Below are 27949 nucleotides of genomic sequence, written 5' to 3'. Positions count from 1 at the left end.
CCTGCCTCGCGTGGAAGGTTCTAAAAATAGCCCTAGCTGCCGGGCTAGCGCCTGGAGAGGAGGCACCTCGAGGGGCGGGGCTCCAGCAGGGGGCGGAACCCCCCTGAGAGCACGGGGAGCGGGGCACGTGGGCTATTTCCCCAGGGGCGGGGCGCGGGGGAGCAGCTGTTGGGGTGGTCAGGGCTTTCCAAACAGAACTGGAAAGGGGGCGCTGAAATAGCCGGAGCTGGATGACCCCAGAAAAATGACCTTGATGGCAGTAGGATGGGGCGGGAGTAGGGATGCAGCACTGTGGGGTTAGGTGGGACGAGGTTACCAGATAGGGCGGGGGTGTTAATTCGGCATCTCCAGGGTTCTGAGAGCCCAAGGCTGGGGGAAGTGGAGGGTGGCAGGTTAACCCCAGATCTATGGTCTCTGTGGAGAGACAAGCACCATGAAGAGCCAGTCTCCATCATGTGTGGGAAGATGGGGAAATTGGCTAAGGGGAGCCTGTGGGAGGTCCTCGGGAGATAACGGGCCTGTGGGGATCCTGGGACCAGAACATCTGCATCTACAGGGACTATTGGGGCAGGGGCGGCTGAGAAAGATGACTCTGGACACAGGAAGAATAGTTTTGGGTAAAGATCAGCCAGTGACAGGGAAGAGGGTTTTGCCTCTGTCCCTGATTTTGTGTGCGCAGCGTGGCCTCGGTTTCCCCATTAGTCCGAAAGTCTGAACCATCTCTGTCCAAGTCCCAGGCCCTTTCTGCCCTTCTCCCTTGCCAGCGCAGCGGTCTGCCTTGTTGAACTGCTGAGCTTGCCTCTTCTGTGCCTGGCCCTGTGCCGGGACACCAAAGGGACTGAGACACACCCAGACTCACCCCTCGCTCACAGTCCAGTGGGGGACCAGATAGCGACTGCCCAGAATGGGTCAGGGCTGGGACTTAATTAGGGCCTGGAGGGGGAAGCCCCGGGGCCCAAGTGGGGAGGGGCGCTCCTGACTCAACCTGAACGGTCAAACTTTGGATGGGAGGGGGCGGGGCAACGGAAGAGGCTCCCTAAGAAGAGGTGATACTTTGAGGCCTGAAGAATGAGTGGCATTGTCTGGGCAAAGGTGCTGTGTCAGGAAAGGTGTTGTAGGCAGAGGGAAGGGCATCTCAAAGCTTGGAGATGAGAAAGTGTGGCTTATTTCTGCTAGAGTCCTGTGCTCCCTCCCTCGGGATCCCTGGGCACCCTGGTAGAGCTGTCTGGCACAGGTCCCCTAGTCCAGGGTCCACATCTGGCTTATGGGCTGTAAACTCCAGAGGGCAGACTCTAAGCTTATTCCCTTGCAGCCTGGTGGTTTAATGATTGGCCTTGAGGTTGGCTAGGAGCTGGGTTTGAATCCCAGCTCCCCCACAAATCAGATGTGTGGCCTTGGGCAAGTGACTGAAATTTCCCAATCCATCAGCTGGGGATATAATCTTGGGTTTCACAAAATCAATCACCTCATTTTCAAGAGCTATAAATAATTAAGCATATAATTTATACATTGCATATTTTAAAGTATGTAACTTGTAGATTGTATCAAGGGACCCAAGAAACAATGTAGGGACTTAAAAACAACATGTTGCCATGTCAGATGACACTTTGGCCTAAGTTATGGAAAATGCAATCGACCAAACAAGAATTTTCCAGCTTAAAGATACAGGATTCCAAACCTGGTTATTTAAAATTTCAATACTGAACTTATTCCCAGCCAAATACAATGTTTTAAATTCCTTGGTTCAAAATCTGTAAGAGTTAGAAATTGGGGTGATTAATTTTGGGTCCCCTTTAATACTCACCTCTCACATGCCGGGTCAGCATTCCCTGCGACCATGTTATGGCTCCGAGGTTACTGTGCAGGGACACCCCCCCCCCTTTTTTTCTTGCTTTTGAGATGACTCAGGAGGAAAGGCTCTGTCACCACACCATCCCCCCTGGACACACCCTGCTGTCCGAGGGGCACCATTATAGTCTTCCTTTATTGGCTGTCCTTGTATAATACAAATCTGTGAGTTTAGATACAAAAAAATCTGGAAATAAAAGATAGAAAAGTACCCGCCAGGCACCCCCCCTTCTTCCCGGGCCCTTCCCCAGCGGGCACTGACGTGAGGTAACTGAGCATCTCCTTCCTCTTCCCCCCACCCCAACTCCTGGGCCCCCACCTTGGCCCCTGCCCCCACGAGACCTTGGCCCAAGGAGGATGTGGGCCCCCGAGTGGGGGAGAGGGGTGATAGGGGTGAGCACAGCATTGGCAGTGAACGCAGCAGGTGGGCAGAGGGAAGCCCTTTGCTTGTGCTGTGTCTGGAAGGGGACGGCCAGACTTGGGGTGGGCACTCCTGTGGGGTCCAGAAGAGCCCCTAAGTGGGCCTCCCTTTTCCATCCCACCCAACACTGAAAGGTCGAAGGTCAACAACAGAAACTGGGAGATGTAGCTTGAACCGAGGGCACTCAGTGGGACGGTGGCCATCCCGCTGTGTCTGGGGTTTGGGGGAAGGGGGGAAGGGCACCACCAGCCTAAGTCTGGCAGTGAAATGGGTCCCTTAGCCAGGCTGGTTCGTCCCTGAATCCCATCCTGTCACAACCTGGGCGTTACAATGTCGGTTCTGTAGTGGTTGTGGGGGGTGGTTCGGTGGGGGGGGCGGTTAGAAGGGGTGTTGGGGGGTGGGGCGTAGCCCCAGGGAGCGGGACTAGGGAGAGGTTGGGCCTCCATTCCCAGGTGTGGGCACCTGGAGATGCTGGGGTGGGCAGGGCAGCTCGGGCTACAGTTCAATCTCGAAAGTCTTCTGCAGGTCGCCCGAGAAGGGGTTGGAAGGCTTCTCTACAGCAGGTTTGCCTTCTAACGCTGCCCACTGAGCCTCAAAGGGGTCCAATTCGGGGGCCGGGGCAGGTGCTGGCTCTGGGGGCCAGGGTGCCCCATTGGGGCGTGGGCGGACCTGGCCCCCCGGGGCAGTGGGCATGGCGGGGGGTGGGAAGGCCCCGGCTTTCCCGAGCAGGGTGGCTGGCTGGGGCTGGAGCTGGGCGGCTGAGCAGAAGGCATTGGCCACCATCTGTGAGGGTGTGATGCCCACCACGGGCACCCGGGGCATGGGCGGGTAGCCCAGGCCCGGGTAGGCGGGCACAAAAGGGGGCTGCATGTGTGGGGGCGGCAGGAACACGGCCACCTGTGCAGGTGTAGCGTCGAAGGGCCCCACGGGGGCGGGAAAGGGCTGCAGGGCAGGGGCCACAGGGGGCACTGAGGCCGCTTGCTGCTGCTGCTGCTGCTGCTGCTGCTGAGCTTTGGCCACCTGGGACACCTCCTCTAGCCACCTCTCGGCCTCCGAAGGGGTTCGCTTGTGCCCGGGCTGGAAGGCCGCTGCAGGGGGCACGGAGGCCTCACCCCAGGCAGAAGTCCCTAGAGGGAGGAGAGGGGTAGTTGAGGGGCATGGGCGGCAGCCAAGAGAACCCGAGCCTGGCGATCAGAGTCTGCAGCCAGGCTGCGTGCCTTGAATCGAGTTCTGCTCCTCACTAGCTGTGTTGACTTTGGGGCAAGTGGCTTAACCATCCTGGACCAGGGCATGGTTCTGAAGTGCTAAGAAAGTACAGTGCTGAGATTCTAAGGCCCTAAGATGGGAAAGCACAGGCAAGACTGACAGGCACCAGCCCAGCTTCCCTTCTGATTGGTCAGTGCCAAACCTATTATTAAATATTTTTAATACCACCGTTCATTCTGGTACTTTGACAATGTATTGTTTTAGGAGGCTAAGATTTAAAGACTGCACGGATCGTTCTCAAAGTGTGCAGGTCTCACCTAGTGAGTGAGGTTCAATGGTTTTAAGCTTGTTTTCTAAGATTCTAGAGATCTAAATTGATAGTGCAGTTGAAAGTGCTTCCATGGTTCTAGAACAAGCTCATGGCTCTAAGGTGGTTCCAAGGTTTCATGGTTCCAGAACTGGACATTCTAATATCCTGTGATTCTGAGGCTGTAGGTTTCTCAATTTTATGGTTCTAGGACAGGAAAGTTTAAAATTGATCCCGTGGTTTGAAGTGGCCCCCCATGATTCTAACGTTATCTCATGGTTCTAGGATGAGCCCATGGCTCTGAGAAGACGCTGTGATTCTAAGATGATCCAAGGCTCTAAACTGATGCCACGGTGCCAGGACGGTCCCATAGCCTTTAGATGATCTGTGGTTCTAAGCCCGTGGGATTCCAAGGTTCCTGGAGTGTCTGAGGTACTCCCTGAGTGGAGCAGGGGGCTGCAGGGGGGCACTGCAGGGGGGCACTGCAGGGAGGGGCAGAGTTTACCTGCTGAGGCTGGTGGTGGCCCGGGTGCGGGTGCTCCAGCACTGGCGAAAGACGAGCTGATCTGTGTGCACAGAGCATTGATGCCGTCACTGTCACTGGCTCCAGGGGGCTCCATCTCAGGCACTGGGAAGTCAGGGAAGGGTGGAGGTCAGAGAAGAGGCCCAGGCCCTACCCTTGACCCTGTGCCCTTAGGTGGCCCTCTCTCGCCACCTGGGGTCCTTTCCCTCACAAGGTGTGTAGGTCGCGGGTCTACTCTGCAGTAACCCATGGCCGGGGCCATGAAAGTGCTAACTCTGTGCTTGTGTGTGCGTGACATCTGAGTGGTACGACAGCCAAGCGGTACGTGACATTTTGGTGGCTGGGGTCCCAAACCAGGGAGGACATCATGATCTGTGTATAGTGGGGCACCTGGGTGGTTCAGTCCGTTGAGCATCCGACCTCGGCTCAGTTCACGATCTTGTTGTGGTTCATGAGTTTGAGCCCCGTGTGGGGCTCTCTGCTGTCAGCACAGAGCAGGCTTTGGATCTTGTGTCCCCCTCTCTCTCTGCCCCCTCCCCCACTCATGTGCATGCACGTGCTCTCTCTCTCTCTCTCTCTCAAAAATAAACATTAAAAAAAAATCTGTGTGTAGCTACAAATCAGGAGAAATATTTTAAATGTTCGACAATATATATTAATTAAAAGATAAATCCGACCACATACATGGCAAGAGCTCTGATGAGTCAGGATGAGCGTTGGCCACACTGTTGTGCGGTGGCTGGGGATCATTCGTCCTCCTTTGGGTGGAGAAGGGGGGGGGCCCTGTCCACCACACCTGGCCTGGCCTATTACACACATCATGAAGCTAGAGATGCACCTGTGCCAGCAAGACAGGGGACACTGAACAGGTGTGGTGGCCTCATGAGAGCTTGGGATGAAAAAAAGTGCCATCCAAATAGACAAGAGAAACACCAGTGTGGTGGGACAAGAGCCTGTGACATCTCAGCAAGCGGTCGTCTCCAAGGGAGCACATGCGATGCCCCACTGAGCATCAGAAAGAAATGGGCTGGAGGACTTAGCAGGTGTGACAGGGGCGTGCCCAGGTGGGAGGGTGCGTGGTTTCTAGGTCAAGTCTATGATGACTGTAGTCCAAATAGGTGTGCAGCTTCTGAGGGCCTGGCATCTAAGTGTGACCGAGATCCAGGCGCGTGGCGTCCTGTGATTCCCAAGCGTGAGCCACTCCAGGCAGCTGCGTGTGACGTATGAATGTGTTTGCAAGCGTGCGTGAATCTGCAGGTGCGACTTCCACGTCTGTGCGAATCCGGGTGTGTGGTTTGTGAGTGTGCGCCAATCTGCGTGGGGTATCTGGACACGTGCCTAAGTGTGTGTTAATGGAAACATCTGGTTCTGCGACACCCAAGAGGGGGTGTGACTTTTGAGTCACATTAAGCGTGTGACTTCTGTGTGTGGCACCTGCGGCAGAGTGACATGTGTGAATCTGAAAATTCCAGGTGGCAGGTCACATCCAAGCAAGTGTGCGACTGGCTACAGGCGCGTGAAGCTTCCGCCTGAAGCCTGGGGAGCCTGCCACCTCTCAGGGAGCGTGTGTGACAGGCCTGGGGGGTGCGTCATGGCAGGGTGCATGAGGACAGCAAACGCGAGGCTGTGTGAAGGCCGAGGGACACGGCGGGACACGGAGCGCGTGTGCGTCAGTCTCGGCAGGCACTGGCATCTGCTCAGCAGTCACCTTTGCGAGCAGCCCAGCCTTCTGGACGCAGATCAACGCCTCCCACGCCAGTCCCCGAGGCCACGAGGGGTGGGTGTCTCCGATCTGGCATATGGAAGCAGGAAAGCGGGCCAGACCACGTGACTTCACCAACAGCTGGGAGGAGAGGCAGCCCGCCTGCCCACCTCCCTGGGGCAGAACATGGTACCAGGCCACCTCTCTTCCCCCTCTCTCGTGGCAGACGTTGCTTTGAGAACATGACACATGCCACCTCTCTCCTATTCCTGGCCCATGGCAGACATTAGTAATCAAGCACGATGCGTTTTTCCCACTCAACTCTTTGCTCACCGTCCCCCTCACCTGGCCAAACCTCATGGCTCTACTGGCCAAATGCTGGGTCCTTGTAACTCCATCTTCCTTCCAAGAAAAACAGAACAGCTATACTGCCTCTCCTATCACTGCCCAGGGCAGGCACTGCTAATAGATGATGACGCGTCACCGCTTCCCTCAGCACTGTCCCTGGAAGATGGGGGTGCTGCTTCTGCCTGATCCTCTGCCGACCAGCGACATCACAAATCCATCACTATGCTCCGTGACCCCTGATCCCCGTGCTCGCGTGTGCCCTTCACCTCATGTCTCCACTGGCCAAATTCTGGGAACCTCTCCTTGGGCACAACAGAACTTCTGCTCTCTCTTCTCCCTTATCCATGGCAACCTTCACTAATCAATCATACGGTGTATCGCCTCGCTCCTTTTTCTTGCTCATGGCAGGCACTGTAAGGAGATCATGACATATGCCATCATTCTATTCTCCCTGCCCTGGGCGGACGCCGTTAACCCATCACAATCCTCCCTTACTCTGAGCCTGTATCCTTCACCTAGTCAGATCTCATGTCTCTCTGGCCAAATGCTTGGAGGGAGCACTAGCCTATGGAGTCTCAGTCTCCTCCTGAGCAAAAAGGGGTGTCTAGGCAGCTTTCCTCTCCCCGGAACCCATGGCAGGCTTTGCTAATCAATCACGATGCATGCATGTGTGAGGTACCTCTCGGTTCCGTACCTAGAGCAAACATTACTAATTGATCATGGCTTATGCCATCCTTCTGCTTTTCCCTGCCATCAGTAGACATTGCTAATCGATCATATTTGCACTACCCCACCCCCGAACCCCCTCGATGGTCGCCGACACTGCTAATCAACCATGACGTGTTCCACCCCTCTTTCCTTTCCCGTGGCAGACAGTGCTAATCAATCAAGGTGTATCCACCTCTTCTCTATCTGTTGCCTCCTACAGAGGGTGGTATGGTATTGATCCTGATGTTCTTCCCACTGAGACACGGGCTCACCTGTGCCCTTCACCTGGAAGTCAGTGCGGCGCTGCAGGGTGGACGGCAGCTCATTCAGCCGTAGGCTCAGCTGCCGTTTGAAAGGTGAGTTCTTCTGGCTGAGTGCTGGGAACCCGCGGAAGGAACCCTGGCGAACCAGCTGCTCCAGGGGGGCATGGCGTCGGGGGATGGCAGCTGCACTGGTGCCTGCGGCCACCGGGGTGCCCGCCTCACCCTTCTCCCCAGGGGATGTGGTGGCCGGCGTCGGGGACACATGCCCAGGCTGGGCAGGGCCAGGAGCCGCAGATGGGGCCGCTGCTGCCTCTGCTGGAGACAAGGCGGGGGGACAGGCGGTTAGATACCCCACCGGGGCATTTGCTCCTCTCTCACCCAGCCCCCTTGATCGTCCTCCAATGCTGCCTTTCTCACCCAATGTGTCCTCTCCTTGCGACAGGCTGGTAAGAGCCCTGAAATGCCTCTCATCTTCACCAAGCCAATACCGCCTGCCCCAGGAGGCTCTCGGGAGTCCTCCTCCAGCCCAACCTTCTGTGTCGCTAGTTTCTGCCCCCAATCTGGCTTTCTCTGCGGCTTCTTCTGTTTTTCTCTCTGAGACCTTCTGTCTAACCCCAGAGTCGGTGTCCCAGACAAGTGCCCTAACCTGTCTCTCCCTCTGGCCTGCTCTCTCCACATCACGCTGTCTTCCTGTCATTCTGTCTGTTCTGTTTCCTACCATTCTTCCCACCTCAACTATTTCGCCCCTCCCACCCGTTGCTACCTACTGTTCTGGACCCAGCTTGTTCCATCCCCTCCACTCTGGGACTGCCCTCTGTCCTCTGGGGGTACCTGGTCTCCCCACGTAGTACAAGGTGGGATCTTCAGAGGCAGGGACCCTCCCCCCCAAGCCCTGTCAAAACACAAATATACACCCATCCTCCAATCAGGGCCTCACCCGAGCTGCAGCCCAAATCGGAGACTAAACTCAGGCCCAGAGAGGTAGGGAGGTCACCCAGCACTGCTCCTCCCATCTTCCAGGTGGAAGTGGTGAGGCTCTCACCCAGGCCTGGCTGGGGGCAGCTTGAACCACGTGGGACAGGTTGGAACCAGGAAATCACCTCTGTCCCCACCTTACTGGGGGATCTCAGGAAGCCCCCTCCCTTTCGAGCCCCAGTTTCCCCGACTAAACCTGGGGTAACCACCCCTAATACTGCCCTCCTGAGGCCTCCTGAGAGGGTCAGTTGAGGCAGCGAATGTTCAGTGCTTTGGAATCTGACAAAAGCTTGGTAAACAACACTATGGAAAGTGCACTGGTTCGCAACTCCTAAATTGGAAAGAGCTCTTTGTCAAAGGGCAAGCGAGGTGCCTTGAGACTGTAAATCGGCGCATCTACAGCAAAATGCTGGGCGATGTGTTCAGCAAATCATACCATACTTCGTAAACTCTCATTTTGCTGTGCAAGCTGTAAAGTGCTTTCTATAATGCAAAGTACCTGGAAACTATAACATCCTTTGGAAACAGTAAAACCGCTTGCAAACCCTAAAGCGAATGACATGTTTTGTAAATTCCAATAGCCTCTAGAAACAGTAAAGAAATACCTGTAAACCGTGAAGGACTGTGTACCCAGTGCGTTCATTTGTAAACAATATAAAACATCATATACTGGACCAGGCCCTCTGTTAACTTCATTTTGTATCTGCTTTGTGAATGGTAAAATACTTTACAAATTCAAATAGATGATGAAGGGGCACCCGGGTGGCTCAGTCGGTTAAGCATTGGACTTCAGCTCAGGTTGTGATCTCACAGTTCGTGAGTTTGAGCCCATGTCAGTCTCTGTGCGGACAGCTCCGAGGCTGGACCTGCTTTGGATTCTGTGTGTGTCTCTCTCTCTGCCCCTCCCTGGCTTGCTCTCTGTCTCTGTCTCTCTCTCAAAAATAAATATTAAAAAAAATAGATGATGTAAACTGTAAAATATTTTTAAAGCTGTGAAGAGCTTTGTAAATTGTCAAGAGGTTTGTAAATGGTCATGTTATTTATAAACAGAAACATACTCTGGGGACACCCATGTGGCTCAGTTGGTTAAGCCTCCGACTCTTTGATTTCAGCTCAGGTCATGATCTCACCGTTTGTGGGACTGAGCCCCAGGCTGTCAGCATGGAGCCTGCTTGGGACTGTCTCTCCCTCTCTCTCTGCCCCTCCCCTGCTCCCTTGCTCGTTCTCTCTCTCTCAAAATAAATAAACATTAAAAAAAAAAGAAACATACTTTGTACACTCTAATATTCTAAGTAATAAAAAGTTCTGTTTTCCTAGTTCTTTAGTTAGAAATATTTTATTATTATTATTATTTTAGTTAAAAATATTTTAATTTTGGGGGCACCTGGGTGGCTCAGTTGGTTAAGCATCCGACTTCAGTTCAGGTCATGATCTCACGGTTCATGAGTTCGAGCCCCATATGAAGCTCTGTGCTGACAGCTTGGAACCTGGAGCCTGCTTTGAGTTCTGTGTCTCCCTCTCTCTCTCTCTCTCTCTGCCCCTCTTGCATTGTCTCTGTTTCTTCTCTCTCTCAAAAATAAATAAACGTTAAAAAAAATTAAAAAACTTCATGTCCCTTATAGACACAGGTAATCCAAAATCCAGTTCAGCGTTCAGGGTCACCATACCTTGTGTTTATTACTACTTGTCAAATCTCTTTAGTCTCCTTTAATCTGGGTCAGTTCCCCATGGTAAGTTCTTCGTAAATTCTTTTTTTTTTTTTTTTTTTTAGAGAGAGAGAGAGAAAGAGAGAGGATCTTAAGCAGGCTCCATGATCAGCATGGAGCCCAACGAGGGGCTCATTCTCACAGACTTGAGATCATGACCTGAGCCGAAATCAGGAGTTGAATGCCTAACCAACTGAGCCACCCAGGTGCCCCAGTTCTTTATGAATTCTAAGCAGTGTTTTCCAAAAATTAAAAAAACTAGAATACACACACACACACACAAAACTGGGGGTGGGGGCACCTGGGTGGCTCAGTCAGTTAAATGACAGACTGACTCTTGGTTTCAGCTCAGGTCATGATCTCCACAGTTTGTGGAGCCCCATGTCAGGCTTTGTGCTTGACGGCATGAGGCCTGCTTGGGATTCTCTCTCCCTCTCTCTCTGCCCCTACTCTACTCTCCTCTACAGCTCTCTCTCTCTCAAAATAAATACATAAACTTAAAATTACACTGTGACTCAGAACACAGTATGTTTATATTTAAAAAAAAAACCACACTGTTTCAGGGGCACCTGGCAGTTCAGTCAGTTAGGCATCTGACTCTTGATTTCGATTCAGGCCATGATCTCACATTCATGAGCTCAAGCTCCCCATCGGGTTCTGGGTTGGGTGTGGAGCCTGCTTAAGATTCTCTCTCTTCCTCTCCACCTGCCCCTCTTCCCCTCCGCCCCAACATGCAGGTGGGCACATTCGTGCTCTGTCAAAAAAAATTAATTAATTAAAAAAAAAAGAACACAGTTTGAGAACTTACTAAGTATTTGCCACTTAGGTACAATGTTAGAGTTTACCAGGTTTTTTTCTTTTTTCTTTGTGTGTGTGTGTGTGTGTGTGTGTTTATTTTTGAGAGGGAGAGAGAGACAGAGCATGAGTAGGGGAGGGACCAAGAGAGAGGGAGATACAGACTCTGAAGCAGGCTCTAGGCTCTGAGCTGTCAGCACAGAGCCGGACGCGGAGCTCCAACTCACAGGCTGAGATATCACGACCTGAGCTGAAGTCCGACGTAACCAGCTGAGCCACCCAGGTGCCCCTTACCAGATATTTTTTTAAACCCTTTTGATGGCAACCCAGAACAAGAAATACCTTTTGCACGGTAACCTGTTACACACACACACACACACACGCGCGCGCAAATATATATGCTGAGATAATAGTATCATTCAACTACACTTACCCTTACTACATTCAGCTAATTCTTTTTTATTTATTTATTTATTTATTTATTTATTTTTTCAGCGCAAGCCACAATCCACCAAAGCTGACTTCACAACCCATTAGCCGGCCCGGATACACAGTTTGAAATGCCTCATAATGAAGCGCCGGGAGCTCTGCTGTGATTTGTGGCCTGCAGCACACTGCCCAAAGAACTCCTTAAACCCAAGTGAGCTTTATAAACTGGAACCAAACTTTGTGGTTGGTGCTCTGCTTTGTAAACTGCAGAGTCCCCGTACCTCTGCAGCTCTCCGCAGCGACACCGGATCCCCAGCCCCCATCCCCCCCCCCCCCACCCCCGGGGCCCACTCTGTGCCCAGCCCTGCCCTCTGCGCAGCACCCACCTTTCTTTTTCTCGGGGGCCTCTCGCTCAGCGGGCCGCCCGCCGCCCGACAGGCGGAAGGAGCCCTCGCGGGCGAAGCTGGTGCGGCTGGCATCGAAGGCGGCCGTCACCCCGCATTCCTTCTCCCGCCGCTGTTTCCGCTCCAGGCAGGCGGCGAAGGCACAGCCCACCGCGTGGCTCAGCCTCTCGCCCTGTGGGTGGAGATCCGCGCGGGCTTAGAGACGCTGTGCTGTGCAGGCCGGACGCCAGACGCCCTGGGTTCCCCGCGGCTGGGTGTCGGGTGATCCTGGACAAGCGCCCCCACCCCAGCCAGCCCGGGGCCTCAGTGTGCGTCTGCGCCGGGACGGAAACAAATGACAGCTCTGACGGAAAGAAGCCAGAAACAAGAGAGCAGTGCCGTACCGCTCCATTTACGCGAAGTTCGAGAACCAGCAAAACTCACCTACCGTGAAAAGAAAGTCAAAGAGTGGCCGTTCTTTGGGGGGTGGGGGTGGCAATTTTACTTCAAAAGAGAATGACCTGGGGTGGGGGCGCCTGGGTGGCTCAGACGGTTGAGCGTCCGACTCTTGGTTTCCACTTATGTCACAATCTCAGTTTCGCGAGTTCGAGCCCCATGTCGGGCTCTGTACTGGTGGTGTGGAGCTTGTTTGGGATTCTCTCTCTCTTTCCCTCTCTCTCTCTCTGCCCCTCCCCTGCTTGTGCTCTCTTCGTCTCCCTCAAAATAAATAAATAAATAAATAAACTTAAAAAAAAAAAAAGTTAAATTCTTAAAAAATGAAACAAAACAAAAACAGCCCATTTCTTGAGTACATATTTAAGAGGCTCCAAGGCCACACTGATTCTGGCTTCCTACTTTCCAACTGCGTGGTCTCAAGAACACCACTCTACCTTTCAGTGCCTAAGCCTCCCTGTCTGCAAAATGTGGGCCCTAACAGCACCCACTTAACAGGGTTGTTGCAAGAATTACATGAGCTAATATATGCAAGGAGGCACATAGCACCGGAAGCCGGCACGAGAGCCTAGCACAGGGAAACACCACATAGGTGTCACTTTAAATCTGTCCACCCTTTGTTGGAACCTTCACAATCATGCCAGGAGATGGACGTGCTTATGAGCCTGTTTTACAGATGAAGAAACTGAGCCTTAGTCAACACACCCGTTATAAGTGAGTGGCAGGGTTGGGATTCTCATGAGATCAACCTAGCTTCTGTTTCCTAACCAAGATGCTCAGCCACCTTTTATTTATTTATTTATTTATTTATTTTTAATTTTTTTAACGTTTATTTATTTTTGAGACAGAGAGAGACAGAGCATGAATGGGGGAGGGGCAGAGAGAGGGAGACACAGAATCGGAAGCAGGCTCCAGGCTCTGAGCTGAGAGAGCTCACAGAGCCCGACGCGGGGCTCAAACTCACGGACCGCGAGATCATGACCTGAGCCGAAGTCGGCCGCCCAACCGACTGAGCCACCCAGGCGCCCCTCAGCCACCTTTTAAAGATAAACTTGGGAATAGAAGTTCTCAACAAAATACTAGCATGCTGAACTCCTCAGCAGAGTAAAGAGGTTGTGCACCAAGGTCAAGTGAGATTTATCCCAGGAATGCAAGGTTGATTCAACCTATGAAACCAGTGAATGCAATACACATTAACAGAAAGAGGGAAAAAAGCCACATGATCATCTCCATTAATGGGGAAAAAGCATTTGACAAAATCTAACATCCTTTCATGATAAAACAAAGTTCAACAAACTTGGAATAGAAGGGCACTTCCTCAATCTGATAAAGGATTTTCATGAAAAACTCACAGCTAACATCATACTCAATGGTAAGAGAGTGAAAGCTTTTCCATAAGAATAGGAACAAGATGAGGATGCCCATTTTCATCACTTCTTTTCAATGCTGTACTGGAAGTTCTAGCCAGAGTAATTAAACAAGAAAAAGAAATAAAGGCATCCAAATTGGAAAGGGAGAAGCAACGTCATCTCTATTTGCAGATGACATATCTTATATATAGAAAATCCTAAAGAATCCACAAAGGAACTATCAGTGGTAATAAATGAATTTGGCAAAGTTGCAGGATATAAGGTCAATACACAAAAATCAGTTATATCTATATACGCCAGCAGTGAACAACCCAGAAATGAAGCTACAACAATCCCATTTACAACAGCGTCTAAAACAGTAAGATGGTTAGGAATAAATTTAACCAAGGAAGTGAAAGACATGTGTGCTGAAAACTACCAAACATTACTAAAAGAAATTAAAGAAGACCTAAATGAATGGAAATACATCCCATGTTCATGGATTTGGAAACTTACTATTGTTAACATAGCAGTATTTCCAAAGTGGTCTGTACATTCAATGCAATCCCGTCAAAATCCCAACAGACTCTTGAAGAAATAAGAAAAGCTGCTCTTGCAGAAACAGCAAAGCTGATCTTAAAATTCATATGGAATTGCAAAGGACCCAGAATTGCAGCCAAAGGAATTTTGAAAAAGAACAAAATAAAAGAATTTACACTTTTTTTTGAAGAATTTTATAAGTTTTTAAAAAAAAATTTTTTTTAAGGTTTATTCATTTTTCAGAGACAGAGAGAACGTGAGCGGGGGAGGGGCAGAAAGAGAGGGAGACACAGAATCCGAAACAGGCTCCAGGCTCTGAGCTGTCAGCACAAAGCCCAGTGCAGGGCCCGAACTCACGGACGGCGAGATCATGACCCGAGCTGAAGTTGACGCTTAACCGACTGAGCTACCCAGGTGCCCCAAGCATTCACACTTCCTGATTTAAAACAGTACTCCAAAGCTACAGTAATCAAAATAATGTGATACCGCCATAAGGATAAACATACACATCAATGAAATAGAATTGAGAGCCCAGATATCGACCCACACATTTATGGTCAAATGATTTTCAGTGAGGGTACCAAGACTATTCAAAGGAGGAAGAATAGTCCTATTAGCAAATGGTGTTGAGACAAATGGATATTCACAGGGAAAAAAAATTAAGCTGGACCCCTACCTCACACTGTTTACAAAAATTGACTCAAAATAGATCAAAGGCCTAAATGTAATAGCTAAAACTATAAAAGTCTTAGAATAAAACATGGAGTAAATCTTCATGACCTTAGATTTGGCAATGGATTCTTATGACACCAAACACACAAACAACAAAAGAAAAAATAGATATGCTGAATTCATAAAAATTAAAAACAATTTAGGGTGCCTGGATGGCTCAGTGTTAAGCATCTGACTTCGGTTCAGGTCATAATATCACAGTGCATGAGTTTGAGCCCCAATTTGGGTGAACCCTGCTTCTCTCTCTCTCTCCCGCCTTCCCCTGCCCCTCCTAGGATTCTCTCTCTCTCTCTCTCTCTCTCTCTCTCTCTCTGCCCCTAGCTCACTTGCACCCTCTCTCTCTCTCTCAAAAAAAAAAAAAATTAAAAACAATTTGTACATTAAAGGACACTACCAAGAAAGTAAAAAGACAACCCACAGAATGGAGGAAAATTTTTGCAAATCATAGAACTGATAAGAATCTACTATCCAGAATATATAAATTTCTTACAACGCAACAATAAAAAGACAAACAGTTGAAAAAAATGGATAAAGGGGGCGCCTGGGTGGCTCAGTCGGTTAAGCCTCCGACTTCGGCTCAGGTCATGATCTCGCGGTGGTCCATGAGTTCCAGCCCCGCGTTGGGCTCTGTGCTGACAGCTCAGAGCCTGGAGCCTGTTTCGGATTCTGTGTCTCCCTCTCTCTGACCCTCCCCCGTTCATGCTCTGTCTCCCTCTGTCTCAAAAATAAATAAACGTTAAAAACATAAACAAACAAACAAACAAACAAAATGGACAAAGGATTAGAATAGACATTTCTCCAAAGAACAGAAACAAGTGGCCAATGAACACATAAAAAGAGTCTCAACATCATTAGTCAGCAGGGAAATGCAAATCGAAACCACAATGGGATACCGCTTCACACCTACTTAGGGTGGCTGTAATTAAAAAAAAAAAAAGGAAAAAAGTAAGTGTTGGCTAGGATGTGGAGAAATTGGAACCGTTGTACATTGCTTGGTGGGGATGTAAAATGGTGCGGAAAACAATTTGGCAATTCCTCAAAAAGTTAGACGTAGCTCTACTATATGATCTAGCAATCTAGCTTCTAAGTACAGACCCCCCCCCCCAAATTAAAAACAGCTATTCAAACAAATGCTTGCACAGCAATGTCCACAGTAGCATTATTCATGATATCTAAAAGGCAGAAGCAACCTAAACATCCATCAATGGATGAACAGAGAAAACAACTTGTAATAGAGCCATGCAATGGAATACTATTCAGCCATGAAAAAGGAAGTACTGACACACGCTACAACACAGATGAAGCCTGAAAACATTCTGCTAAGTGAAAGAAGCCAGTCACAAAAGACCGCAGGCTGTATGATTCAATCTGCATGAACTATCTAGAAGAGGTAACTCCACAGAGACAGAGAGCAGACTAGCGGTTACCAGGCTTGGGGAGGTGGGTGTGGGGAACAGAGAGTGACTGCTTAATGGGTATAAGGTCCCTTTTAGGAGTGATGGTAAGGGTGCCTGGGAGGCTTGGTCGGCTAACGGTCCGACTCTTGATGTCAGCTCAGGTCATGACCTCATGGTTTGTGGGTTCGAGCCCCACATTGGGCTCCATGCTGACAGCGCAAAGCCTGCTTGGGGTTCTCTCTCTCCCTCTCTCTCTCTGCCCCTCTCCAGCTTGTTCTCTCTCTCAAAATAAGTAAATAAACATTAAAAAAAAAGGAGTGATAAGGGGCACCTGGGTGGCTCAGTCGGTTAAGCATCTGACTTCAGCTTAGGTCATGATCTCACAGTCTGTGAGTTCGAGCCCCGCGTCGGGCTCTGTGCTGACAGCTCAGAGCCTGGAGCCTGCTTCGGATTCTGTGTCTCCCTCTCTTTCTGCCCCTCCCCTACTCATGCTCTGTCTCTCTTTGCCTCAAAAATAAATAAAAACATTAAAAAAAAAAGGAGTGATGGGGGCGCCTGGGTGGCTCAGTTGGTTAGGCATCCAACTCTTGATTTTGGCTCAGTCATGATCTCATGGATCAGGCTCTGTGCTGACAGCATGGAGCCTGCTTTGGATTCTATCTCCTTTTCTCTCTGCCCCTCCCTGCTTTCTCTTGCAAAAATAAATAAATAAATAAATAAATAAATAAATAATAAAAATAAATAAATATTAAAAAAAAAAGAGTGATGAGAACACTGGAAACTAGAGATGATTAGTGAACCGTATTGCATGTATACTAATGCCATTGAACTGTATGCTTTAATTTTTTTTTAATGTTTATTTTTGAGACAGAGAGAGACAGAGCATGAACGGGGGAGGGGCAGAGAGAGAGGGAGACACAGAATCGGAAACAGGCTCCAGGCTCTGAGCCATTAGCCCAGAGCCCGATGCGGGGCTCGAACCCACGGACTGCGAGATCGTGACCTGAGCTGAAGTCAGACGCTTAACCGACTGAGCCACCCAGGCGCCCTGAACTGTATGCTTTAAAAGGAAGAATTAAAAAACCCACGAACCGTGAGATCATGACCTGAGCCGAGGTAGGGTGCTTAACCACCCAGGCGCCCCTAAAATGATGGATTTTATGTGAACTGCACCTCAAAAAATAAAGCATCACCTTGAGGAATCCTGGGAGTCCTATTGCTTAATGCTTAAAATCTGAGGCTCACGAGTGGAAAGCAATTGCAGACAAGGTCACGCTCTTTTCTTGCTTGGATTCTCACCCTCAAGTACTTGTCTTTTCTCTTTTTTAAGTTTATTTATTTATTTATTTTTTAAATTTTTTTTTCAACGTTTATTTTTGGGACAGAGAGAGACAGAGCATGAACGGGGGAGGGGCAGAGAGAGAGGGAGACACAGAATCGGAAACAGGCTCCAGGCTCTGAGCCGTCAGCCCAGAGCCTGACGCGGGGCTCGAACTCACGGAGCGCGAGATCGTGACCTGGCTGAAGTCGGACGCTTAACCGACTGCGCCACCCAGGCGCCCTAAGTTTATTTATTTATTTTGAGAGAGAGAGAGAGAGAGAGAGAGAGAGAGAGAGACGGAATGAGAGTGAGTACACAAGCAGGAGAGGGGCAGAGAGGAGAGAGAGAGAATCCCAAGCAGGCTCTGCACCGTCAGCACTGAGCCTGACACGAGGCTGGAACTCACGAACTGTGAGATCATGGCCTGAGCCGAAACACCTAACTGACTGACCCGCCCCAGGTGCCCCAAGGACTTGTCACATGAAAGCAACCGCTCCTAGTTACTGAACATTTGTTACGGGACCCTATTTAACACTTTCTGTGTGTGACCATAATATACAGGCTTCACCAACACACCTGTCAGCAGCCACTGCTATTATCTCCGTTTTATGGAGGGGGAAACTGAGTCCCAGAGAGGGAAGCCACTTGTGCCCGACGTCCCACAGCTAGGTGGGGTGACACTGAATCCACACTAACCACATGGCAGTGTGTTTTCCAAAAATAGCCACAACAAGTTTCTGGCAACCACACGCTCTTCCAGAATTATGTCATTCCCCTATCAGAGGTGGAGTCTGTGTTCTCTCCCTTAGCCTGGGAAGACCTCTGTGACTGCCTGGACAAACAGAATATCACAGAAGCAATGCCGCGTGGTCTCCAGGACTAAGTCCACACAGGCGACAGCACTTCCTCCTGGCGCGAGCTTGGGCTCTCGCTCTCTCTCTCCTTTAACTCACTTGGGAGCCCTGAGCCACCGTGTAAGAAGTCAGCCCTCCCGAAGCCTCCAGGATTGGAGAGACCTTCTGGAGAGGTCCTGAGACTACATGAAGAATGGGAGATGTCCGGCCAGTCTCCTGGTGTTACAGCTCCAGACTGTAACAGCCATGACCGACTCTGGACCCACCCAGCTGAGCCTTGTCCAAATTCCTGACCTACAAAACCCCCGAGAGATAATAAATGATTGCCGCTAAACATTGGGGCAATTTGTTACGCAGCCACAGATAACTGCTACAACTGGTACACTATGCCCCAGAAACAGCAGTTGCTATGGGCTCTGGGCTTCTCGTATCTCCATGCAAGCCCCCCAGCCAGCCATAATCAGTACTGACTAATCAATCCTGACATGCTCAAATTTATCTTTCTCCCCCAGTTCTGAGATCTGGAGTTGTGCGTACGAGTGAGGAAGTTGGGGGTACTAACTAGTTTTGGGGGTTCAGAGCTCCTGGAGTGGGGATTTCTGAAATACGAAGGAATCCTTGTGGGGGATACTGTTAGAATCTGAGAGGGATGCATGTCGTTTTACTTGCCCGGTATCCATTCCTCTTGCTTTTGATAACAGCACCCTGGATTCCCTTTGGGGAGCTCCCCCTCAACACTGGGTATGTCAGGCTGTGTGCTCCAGCCTCCCCTGACCAAGGGGTAGGCAGTGACCCATTGCCAGGCCAATCCCATGCCCTCTTGTTGGAATTTTAACCCACGACACTGGGAGGCTGGATTCATTTCTGCAGCAATGCAGTGAAAGGAACTGTCCCCTGACGTTCTGTCCCCAGGCTGCCCAGCTCCCTGACCTTTCTGATGCTTAATGCTCTGACTGTCCTTCGATTCTGTGAGATGCCTCCTATCACACTATTCTGGATTTACGTTAGCCAGATAAGTTTCTGTTGCCAGCCACTGAAGACTGGCTAATGTACGCAGCTGAGACTGCCTTCCTACCAAGTTGGGTGGGGTCTGAGGTCAGGGTCCAGGGAACAGGACAGAATAAAGACTATATTTTCCACCATTTTTTTTTTTTTTTTTGCAGCCAGGGATGTCCAACGGGATGTAATTGTTCCGTGGCTCCCCAAAAGGAGAGGGCGTGCCCCTCTTCATGCCTCCCTCCCTCATGTGGCTGGAATGAAGATGTGAAGGCTGGAGCATGTGCACCCATTTTGGATCATGGAGGGGAGGCCACAGCCCTTGATGAGCGGAGAGAAGCACACCAATCCTGCACTGCCTGCCTCTGGATGTCTTTCACATGAAACAAGAACAAACTTCTATCTCACTGAAATGACTGACAGCTGGGGGTTTTCTGTCAGAGCCTCAGAACCCTGTGAGACTGTATCACAGAAGACAGTCCATTTGTGGCTTTCATCAGATTCTCAGAGGGGGCCTTCACCCCCTCAAATGTAAAGAACTGCAAACACAATGAATCAAGGCTGAAAGAAGCAGGAGGACCTGGGGGGGTATCTTTGAGAAGGGCCAGGGGGAGCCTGCTGGGGGCAGGAAACGCTCTACAACTTGACCTGGGTGGGGTTTTTACATAAGCCAGAATTTTACGGAGCTGTGCCGGGACCACCTATGCATGTTACTATATGCATATGACCCTCGTAAAAAAGCAAAGTAAGAGAAACATGAAGAACCACTGATAATGAGGAGGACGATAACTAATGTTTCCCCGAGCGCTTCTGATGTCCGGCCATCACTCCAAATACTTGGTATTAACCCACACAAGCTTCCCCATAATCCTCTAAGTTAGGAGCTGTGGGAGAGGAGAATGGAGAGGAGAGGGGAGGGGAGGGGATAGGAGGGGAGGGGAGAGTGACTGGCCCGACTCCAGGGAGACAAGACTCAGCCTGGCTTCCTCCCGGTGATCCTTCCTCCGGTGATACTCACAGAGTCCTTGAGTGCCAGGAAACAGTGGCAGATCCATCGGCGGGTGGTACCGTCACGGCAGATGTAGGAGAAAGCCTTGTCCAGGTTGCGGTCAGGGGCACAAAAGGAGACCTTTTCGATGGTCTGGTCTACCAGCAGGTCCTGGAAGGTGGCCAGGGAAACCAGGAGAGGAACTTGAACTATCTTTCATGTACTCATTCAGCACTCCCCTTAGCGACTGCTCTCTGTCCTGTTCCGCACGGGGTGGGGACCCTGCACCCATTGAAACAGCAGTGGGCCCTGCTCGCATGCACGGGGCTCCCGGCTTAGTGTTGGAATCAGGCCCATCACCAGACAGAGGCACAGGCGAGGGGCCAGGGCCGGGGTGGGGGAGGTGCAGGGACCTGTGGCGGTCAGGAGCGGGTGCCTGACACAGCGTGGTGAGGAACCAGGCAAAGCTTCCTGGAGGAAGTATTTTTTTTTTAATGTTTTATTTATTTTTGAGAGAGAGAGAGAGAGAGACAGACAGACAGACAGAGCACAAGCGGGAGAGGGGCAGAGAGAGAGGGAGACACAGAATCCAAATCAGGCTCCAGGCTCTGAGCTGTCAGCACAGAGCCCAACGCAGGGCTCGAACCCACGAACTGCAAGATCATGACCTGAGCCGAAGTCGGACACTTAACCAACTGAGCCGCCCAGGCGCCCCTGGAGGAAGTATTAACCAGGCAAAAAGGCAGGGAACAGTCTTTCAGGGTAAAGGAACTGCATGTGCAAAGGTGTCCATCCCGTTCAGTTGGTAACCTGACTCTTGCCCTGTGCTGCCGCCTCCTTGGGCAGTCTCTGTGCAGGGAAGTCGATGGTGAGCAAACAGATGCTCAGATCCGGGATGCTCCCGTCTGGCTGGGAACACGGACAATAAACACGGAACAGCTAACATCCACTGATCTGAGCACATATGCTGCCTCAGGGACAGTTACACGGCGCGCATACACCTTCTCACGTAAGGGTAGGGGCCATGTTTATCCACATTTTACAGATGAGGCAACTGAAGCACGGAGGGGTTGAACCTCACACTCTGGGTCACCCCGCAGATATGTGGGTGAGCAGGGATGCGAGCAAAGGCGGCTGCTCCACACCCACTACCTGCGCCAGCTCACAGGTAACGGTAGGACTCGGTCCTGAATTACGACCATGAGGAGTGCCAAGATGCTGCAGGAGCACATGGCCTAGAAGGTCCGGGAGGGAGGGACATCATGGGGGTGGGTGGGAAGGTGTGCTGAGCCCCGGTTCAAGCAGGGTGAGGAGAGGGGGCCCACTGGGGCCCACTGGGGCCCACTCCCACCCCCAACGAGCCTCCTACCTTGGTCTTGTCATCCACCACTCGGAGCCCATCGGCTGACACCCAAAGGACGGACTTCACGGACTTCCGGCCCATCTGGGGGTGGGGGAGGAGGAGAGAGGGCCTGGTCAGGGCTGCCTCTTCCGGTGCGGCCCTGCCCCCTCCCGGCCCAGCCCTCACTCACCGCCTTCAGCTTCTTCACAGCGTCTTCACACACGTGCATCCCCCGGGACTCCTCCACCTCCACGTGGCCCAGGTACTTGGTGGGGAGGAGACGGGAGGACAGGAAAGCAGCACAGTAATCAATACCGCCTAGTGTTTCCCGAGCAGCTGCCACGTGTCACCCAATGTCCCCTAGCCCATCACACATATTAACTCACTCACGGTGCCGCCACTCTGCGAGGTGGGTCCTCTGTTCCCATCCCAGATACACAGATGAGGACACTGAGGCTGGCGAGGAGTTCTGACTCCCATCTTGCCTCTATTCCTGGCCCTAACATGTTACTTCCCGTCCTTCTAGGGGCCAGAGTCTGCGTCTCCGGGCCTCAGCACCGGCCTGCCAACGACCCATGGGCGCTGGGGCGCGCTCACCCCAGCCTCCTTACCCCGTTGGGGGGATGGCTCTATTTCCCAGCATTTTCCCGATGACATCAAGCTCGAGTGCCCACAGCTGCAGGTTAGTGACACAACCTTTATTGGCTTTCTTCCTAGCGTTTCTCACACTTCCAAATGGACCCCCCCCCCACACTCCCACCCACTCCATGCCTGCTTCCAGGGGAAGGGAAAAGAAAACGGAGGGTTTACGACAATCGGGTGTCGTCACCCAGCCAGGCAAGGGACTAAGTTGGGAGTTGAACCTGAATCCTGCTGTCTCCCTCACGGAAGCGCAGTGTGCATTTTGAAGAGTCGTGATGGTCTAACCCAAAAAGCACCTCACAGTAAAGGGCTGTGCAAACACCACAGGCTTTTGTGGCCTTCCGGTGCCTTTTGGAAATTGTGAGCTCCCAGAGGATGGGGTGACTCAAGGAAGAATGTCCCCTGGCTCCCCAGGTAATACCTTCCTGGTACAAGAGAATGCGTGTTGGGTTTTAATCCCAACTCTGAAGGGCCCAGGCTGTGGGGTTCTTTGGGGATGCGTTGTCTCTCGCATTTGGGCCAGGGCCTCAGCCACATCGCCCAGCACCCCGGGGCCCTGGGACCGCATGCACACAGCCCCTGCCCGCGCCCCGCCCACTCACCCTGACTGGGAAGCTGCAAGTGCCCTTGCGCACCGCATCCTCGTCCGCCTGCCACTGGTGGGGGCGCGACGCCTCCGGCACGTAGGCTGGTTTCCGCCGCCGCAGGCTCTGCCGTAACTTGTTCATGGTGCCCGCCCCTTCTGGTGACACAGGACAGGGGCGCGGGTCAAGGGCAGGGAGGGTCAGATAACACGGGATCTGGGTTACAGGGTCAGGGGGTCCCTGGGTCAGAGGGCGTGGCACTCAGGGATCATGCAGCGGAAGCGGTCAGGGGCCACTGGAAGGCGGGGCAAGGGAAGGCAGGGGCGTGCCAGAGTCAGTGGTGGGGATTCAGAAGAAAAACATAGGGCAAAGGTGCATGGAGGTCTGGGATGGGGGTCAGGAGTCCGCTTTGAGCTGTCTGGAGATTGGGAACGTGGCAGTCAAGAGGCATGAGGATCCAAAGTAATGGGGAGTCGAGACATTGGAGGGCATGGGGGTTAGAAGGCATAGGGCTCAGGGGTCACAAGGCCAGGATTTTAGGGGTAGGAGGTCAGGGGCTGAGACGGTCAGAGGGCACAAGAGCTGGTGTTGCACGGGTCCGATGTGGGGGATGTGGGAGGCCTGGGTTCGATGTGGGGGGGACACAGAAGGTCCAGGGACTGAGGTCCAGAACCCGAGGGTGTGGAGGTTGGGGGCTCATCTCTGTGCCTCTGAGATGCACTCCTCTGACAACTGTTTCTGGTCTAAGGCAGGAGCCCCTGGGGCACCTGTAACCATCAGGGGAAGGGGCAGTAGTGGACGTGGCCACAACGGAGGTAGGGACAGTCTGTGTTGACTAAGGCAGTCTTCTCTGACTGATAAGCCATAGGGACTGTCCCAGGAGGAGCCCGAGAGGACAAGGAGGATAGAACACTGCCAGCAGATGGGGACTCTGTGTGTGTGTATGCGCATAACTGGTGGATTCCTGAACGTTGTCTGGATCTAAGCATGCAGAGATCATCTGTGAGCGTGTATTTCTGAAGGCTGAACATACAGAAGGACACTGGTCTGACAGTGGCTGTCTGCGAAAGTGTGTGTCCGGAAATGCTATCTGTGAGGGGGGGTCTGGGTCCAAGGGTGTGGTTCTTTCTGGAAGAGTAGGTCCCTGAAGGTTGTTGCTGAAGGGGATCTAAGTGCGAGAGTGGTTGTCCGTGTGTGTCTGGGAACCGTGCCTGTGATGATGTGTGCGAGCATGAAGCCGTTGTCTTTCAAAGGCGTGGCCATGACCATCCTCTTCCAAGCCGTGTGTCTGCCTGAGGGCGTGGCTGTGGTCTTCGATGGCGGTCACCTGTGGCAGTGTGCAGCTGTGAGGCTTGTCCAAGAGACCCTGCCCCTGGCCGAGAGTCCAGCGGTTGAGAACGTGGGGCTGTTGTCTGTGAGAGTGTGTTCACGAGTGGTATTTGTGAGGGTGTGACTGATGGTCACTGAGTGTGCGGGGGAGACATTCGAGGGTGTCCCCTCATGAGTGCGATTGCGCCTCCGCAGCCTTTGCGGTGGGAGCAAAGGGACAGTTCCTCTGGTTGTGCCAGGCTGACCCACCTGCTTGCTCAGCCTTGCCCTGGCCCCAGCTGGTCACTCACCTGGCTCCGTCCTGGAGGTTTCGGGGGGCCCCAGGGCCCCACAGGGGGCTGGGGGCAAACGCTGCTCAGGCCTCTTGGGTCCGCCCTGCCCAAGGAAGGGAGGAGAAGGTGAGACACTGGCTTGGGTTGGGGCTCGGTCCCCTACCTCCCCACCTCTTTGGACAACAGCCAACCCCCCCCCTTCCATCTCAGGCTCCCTGGTGAGAGCCCTGGTTGTCATAGCAACCGTTACTCAGGAGATCAGCCACCTGGTAGCAAGGGCCTAGGAATGAGTAGGTGTGTTTCTGGGGGCACGTGTTGGGGATGTCCTCGTCTCAGGAGGCAAGGGGACGGTGTGAGGAGGGAGTGGCCTTGACCTCTAGACGCCTGTCCAGTCTACACATAAACATGCGGTCACATGCATGCATGCAACTCATGTCTACGGTCGCCCCAGGCACCTGGTCACAGCTCTCCACGTGCGGTCATACACAGGCACGACCACAGCCACACACACCGCATCACACGGATGCACATAAACAGTCGCAGCCACAATAACCATCTGGTCACAGATCCACGTTCACAGACACGGACGTTGTCCACGCGCATCTCCAGCCCCAGCCTGCCGAGGCACTGCCACAAACATCTGGGCCCATCAGCTACCAAATACGTGGTCACTTCTGTCTTCTCAGCCACATACAAAGAGCTGGGCCCAGGCAGAGGAGCGCACTCCCCACGACAGTCATGACTCCTCAGGCCCTCGCCCAAGACACTCGTGTTGCAGACCCACGCACACAGAATCACGGCAGTCAGAGGGCACCCATTCGTCCCAAGTCACACACAGGCACAAGTGCTGTCACACCTGACACACGTTTGGCCACGCACAGCCACATCCAGTCACAGCCACGTGGGTTTAATCATCTACAGGCCCACAGCGGCACACGGGTACCCAGCCCCTCTGGTATTGGTCACACCAACGCACCGTTTTGGTCACGTGCTGTCACAGTCACACACACCCTGTCAGGGGGGCACACATGCGGTCACGGTATGAGCCACACTTACACAGATGGTCTTCCACACCCAATCACACACAGAGACACCGATGGCCATGGCCTACGCCTTCTAGAGACACAGGCACGCACACTCAAGACACGCAGGTAACCAGAGACAACCGTCCCTAAGGATGGCCACACTCAGGGACGGCCAGACAATTGCCGGTTCAGAGTCACAGCCATACACATTTCAGAAATGGCCACGTGGGCAAAGTCACACGGCATCAGTGTCCACATTACCCAGCCACGTACCCTGGTCTCGATACAGTCACCCCACGTCCCACCGTGTCACCCCATCACAGAGAAACGCACAGTCTCTCTTCAAGCGAACACACAAGTCACAGGGATAAGCATGTGGTCGCATACAATCAGAGCCCCGTGTGGACAGACACACATCTCACACATAGAGACATCAGCACACAATTTCTACTTCACACATCACGAGCACACAGTGATGAAGAAAGAGAACTCAGAAATGCAGTGACCCAGGCACAGCATTTATAGCTGAGTTGACACAGAAGACATGGTCCCTGAGAGAGCCATGTCCACAGTCAGGACAGTCACCCAGTCACCAAATCATGCAGACTGAAACCCAGGCAGTCCAGCATGCACATGGGGACACACACACACACACACACCCCTATAAATGCACAGAGTCACTTAGCATCAACACACAGAACTAGATGGAGTCATTTATACAACCCTTGTTACACAGATGTGGCCATGAGCACACATGTGTAAAATCACAGTGCCATTACACAACCACATACAACGTGACTTCATGTACAATGGCAGACACACACCCAGAATTGCAGGGAGACTTGTGTGTCACACAGACATATGCGTGACCCACATATACAGTCAGTTACGGACACAACTACAAACACTCACAAGTCAGTGGGAGAGTGGCACATGGACATAGAGTCATAGACACAACTCCATGTACACAGTCCCAACTCCACCCACAGCTTGTCAGCCACACAAAACTCGCCCAACCCCACGCCCAACACACACACTGTCACAACACAGTTATAGCTACCAAAGCACACACCCAGGGTCACAAAAGATGTAATCACAGACACAACCACGCAGTCACAACCATGCACACACAAACACACACTAAAAAGTGACAGGGTTCTGCACAAGGAGCAGCTGTCAAACACACATAGTCGCACAAATGCTGGGGTCACAAACAGACACAAACGTGCACACTATGAGACACAACCACAAGCACAACACGCAGACACACATACAGGATTCCTCACAGTCACCAGCTCCAGCACGCGCGTGCGCGCGCACACACACACACACACACACACACACACACCACAGTAACACAAACACCGGGTCACACTCTTAGCCACCTCCCGTCGCTTGCTTCCCCCCTTCCCCCCAGGTACCACACACAAAGCCACCCGTCACCCGTCACCGTCACCGCAGACGCTGCAGACAGACAGGGCTGTGCTGGGTCCCTGGGGAGCCGCCCCCCACCCCCAGCCTGAATCCTGAAGCCTGGGGGCCCATACCCGGGAGGGGGAGGCGGCGCATTGTCTGCGGGTGGGGCCACTCCCAGGCAGCTGGGCAGCCCCAGGGACCCTTGACCAAGCCTTTGGGGGTTGCCTAAAATTTCCCTATTTTATTCAGGCTAGGTGGGGGGTGGAGTCCCAGACCCAGGGACCTTGTTTTGAGAAGGGTCTATTCCTGGGACGCCGCCCAAGGATTGGTGGGGGGGAATGCTGTGCCCAGGGTGTCTCTGAGGCCTGGGTACAGACTGTGCCTGGGATGCCCCCTAGGCCTTGGCTTGGTGGGGAAGCCATTCCCAGGGACCCCAGCCTCAAGACCTTGCCTAGAGGGTTGTTGTGCTCAGAGACCACCTCAGGGAGGGAGGGGTAGGGATTGCGTCTGGTCTGGAATGGCCTCCTGGAGGCCTTGGCTTGATGTGGGGGTTGTGTCCTGGACCCCATCCCCAAAACCTTGCCCAGGGAGTTGTACCTAGAATCTGTCCCCCTGTCCTTGGTTTTTTTGAGGGGCAGGTCTACGTCCAAGATCCCTATCTTCAGGGCCTTGGCAAGAGAGGGCCTGTGCCCCAGACCCCCTGTCTCTCAAGCTTTGGCTTGGTGGGGGCCTGTTCTGGACCCCCCACCCAGGCCCACCCTCCCCAGTCTTGGCACCCTCTCTCCATCCGGGCGCCGCGGCCGCCTCCCACCCTCCGCCACATCAGCAGCGGCGCCGCCCCCCACCCGAGTCCCCCCTCTCCCGCCCTTCTCACGCTGGCCGCCGCGCTGCGGGACATCCAGGGCCCGGGCGCCCCCGCCTCCCGCGGCCCCGGCTGGGCCCGGATCCCCGAGCGCTGCTGCTGCTGTGGCGGCGGCGGCGGCGGCGGCGGCAGCGCGGTCTGACGCGGGCCGGGGCCGGGGGCCGGGGGATGGTGCGGGATGCACGCGCGCGAGCCTGCTCCGCTCCCCGGAGGATTCCGTTCCGGGGGCGGGG

At 52.7% G+C, this 27949-nt stretch overlaps 1 protein-coding gene across 5 annotated transcripts; it reads right to left on the bottom strand.

Annotated features, from left to right (window-relative positions):
- Window positions 1-1965: 1965 nt before the first annotated feature.
- Window positions 1966-27949, bottom strand: NUMBL (NUMB like endocytic adaptor protein). 5 transcript variants are annotated; one of them, XM_043598867.1, is made up of 11 exons: window positions 27729-27949; window positions 24432-24516; window positions 22831-22970; window positions 21777-21851; window positions 21614-21688; window positions 20275-20415; window positions 11618-11807; window positions 7336-7638; window positions 6014-6097; window positions 4288-4410; window positions 1966-3396 (listed from the first exon to the last, which is right to left on the bottom strand). In XM_043598867.1, exons 1-11 carry the CDS (start codon window positions 27750-27752, stop codon window positions 2765-2767), a joined length of 1872 nt encoding a protein of 623 aa, XP_043454802.1. In that variant the 5' UTR covers window positions 27753-27949; the 3' UTR covers window positions 1966-2764. The 5 variants fall into 5 exon arrangements, with proteins under 5 accessions (XP_043454802.1, XP_043454801.1, XP_043454805.1 ...); XM_043598866.1 differs by having other exon boundaries at window positions 7336-7641; window positions 27729-27948; XM_043598870.1 differs by lacking the exon at window positions 27729-27949 and adding an exon at window positions 27452-27568 and having other exon boundaries at window positions 7336-7641.

The sequence above is a fragment of the Prionailurus bengalensis genome, chromosome E2, assembly GCF_016509475.1.
Source record: "Prionailurus bengalensis isolate Pbe53 chromosome E2, Fcat_Pben_1.1_paternal_pri, whole genome shotgun sequence".
Taxonomy (NCBI): domain Eukaryota; kingdom Metazoa; phylum Chordata; class Mammalia; order Carnivora; family Felidae; genus Prionailurus; species Prionailurus bengalensis.
Note: the sequence above shows the minus strand (reverse complement) of the source record. Positions and strands in the feature narration are given on the sequence as shown.

What these genes read in the sequence shown, in the direction of transcription:
- NUMBL (XM_043598866.1), bottom strand. Translation starts at nt 27,752, where the DNA reads ATGTCCCGCAGCGCGGCGGCCAGC. An exon ending in CTTCCAGGTGAAGGGCACAG is followed by an intron (nt 6,098 to 7,335) that starts GTGAGCCCGTGT and finishes TCCATATGCCAG; the next exon opens with ATCGGAGACACCCACCCCTC. An exon ending in GCCACCACCAGCCTCAGCAG is followed by an intron (nt 3,397 to 4,287) that starts GTAAACTCTGCC and finishes TCCTCCCTCTAG; the next exon opens with GGACTTCTGCCTGGGGTGAG.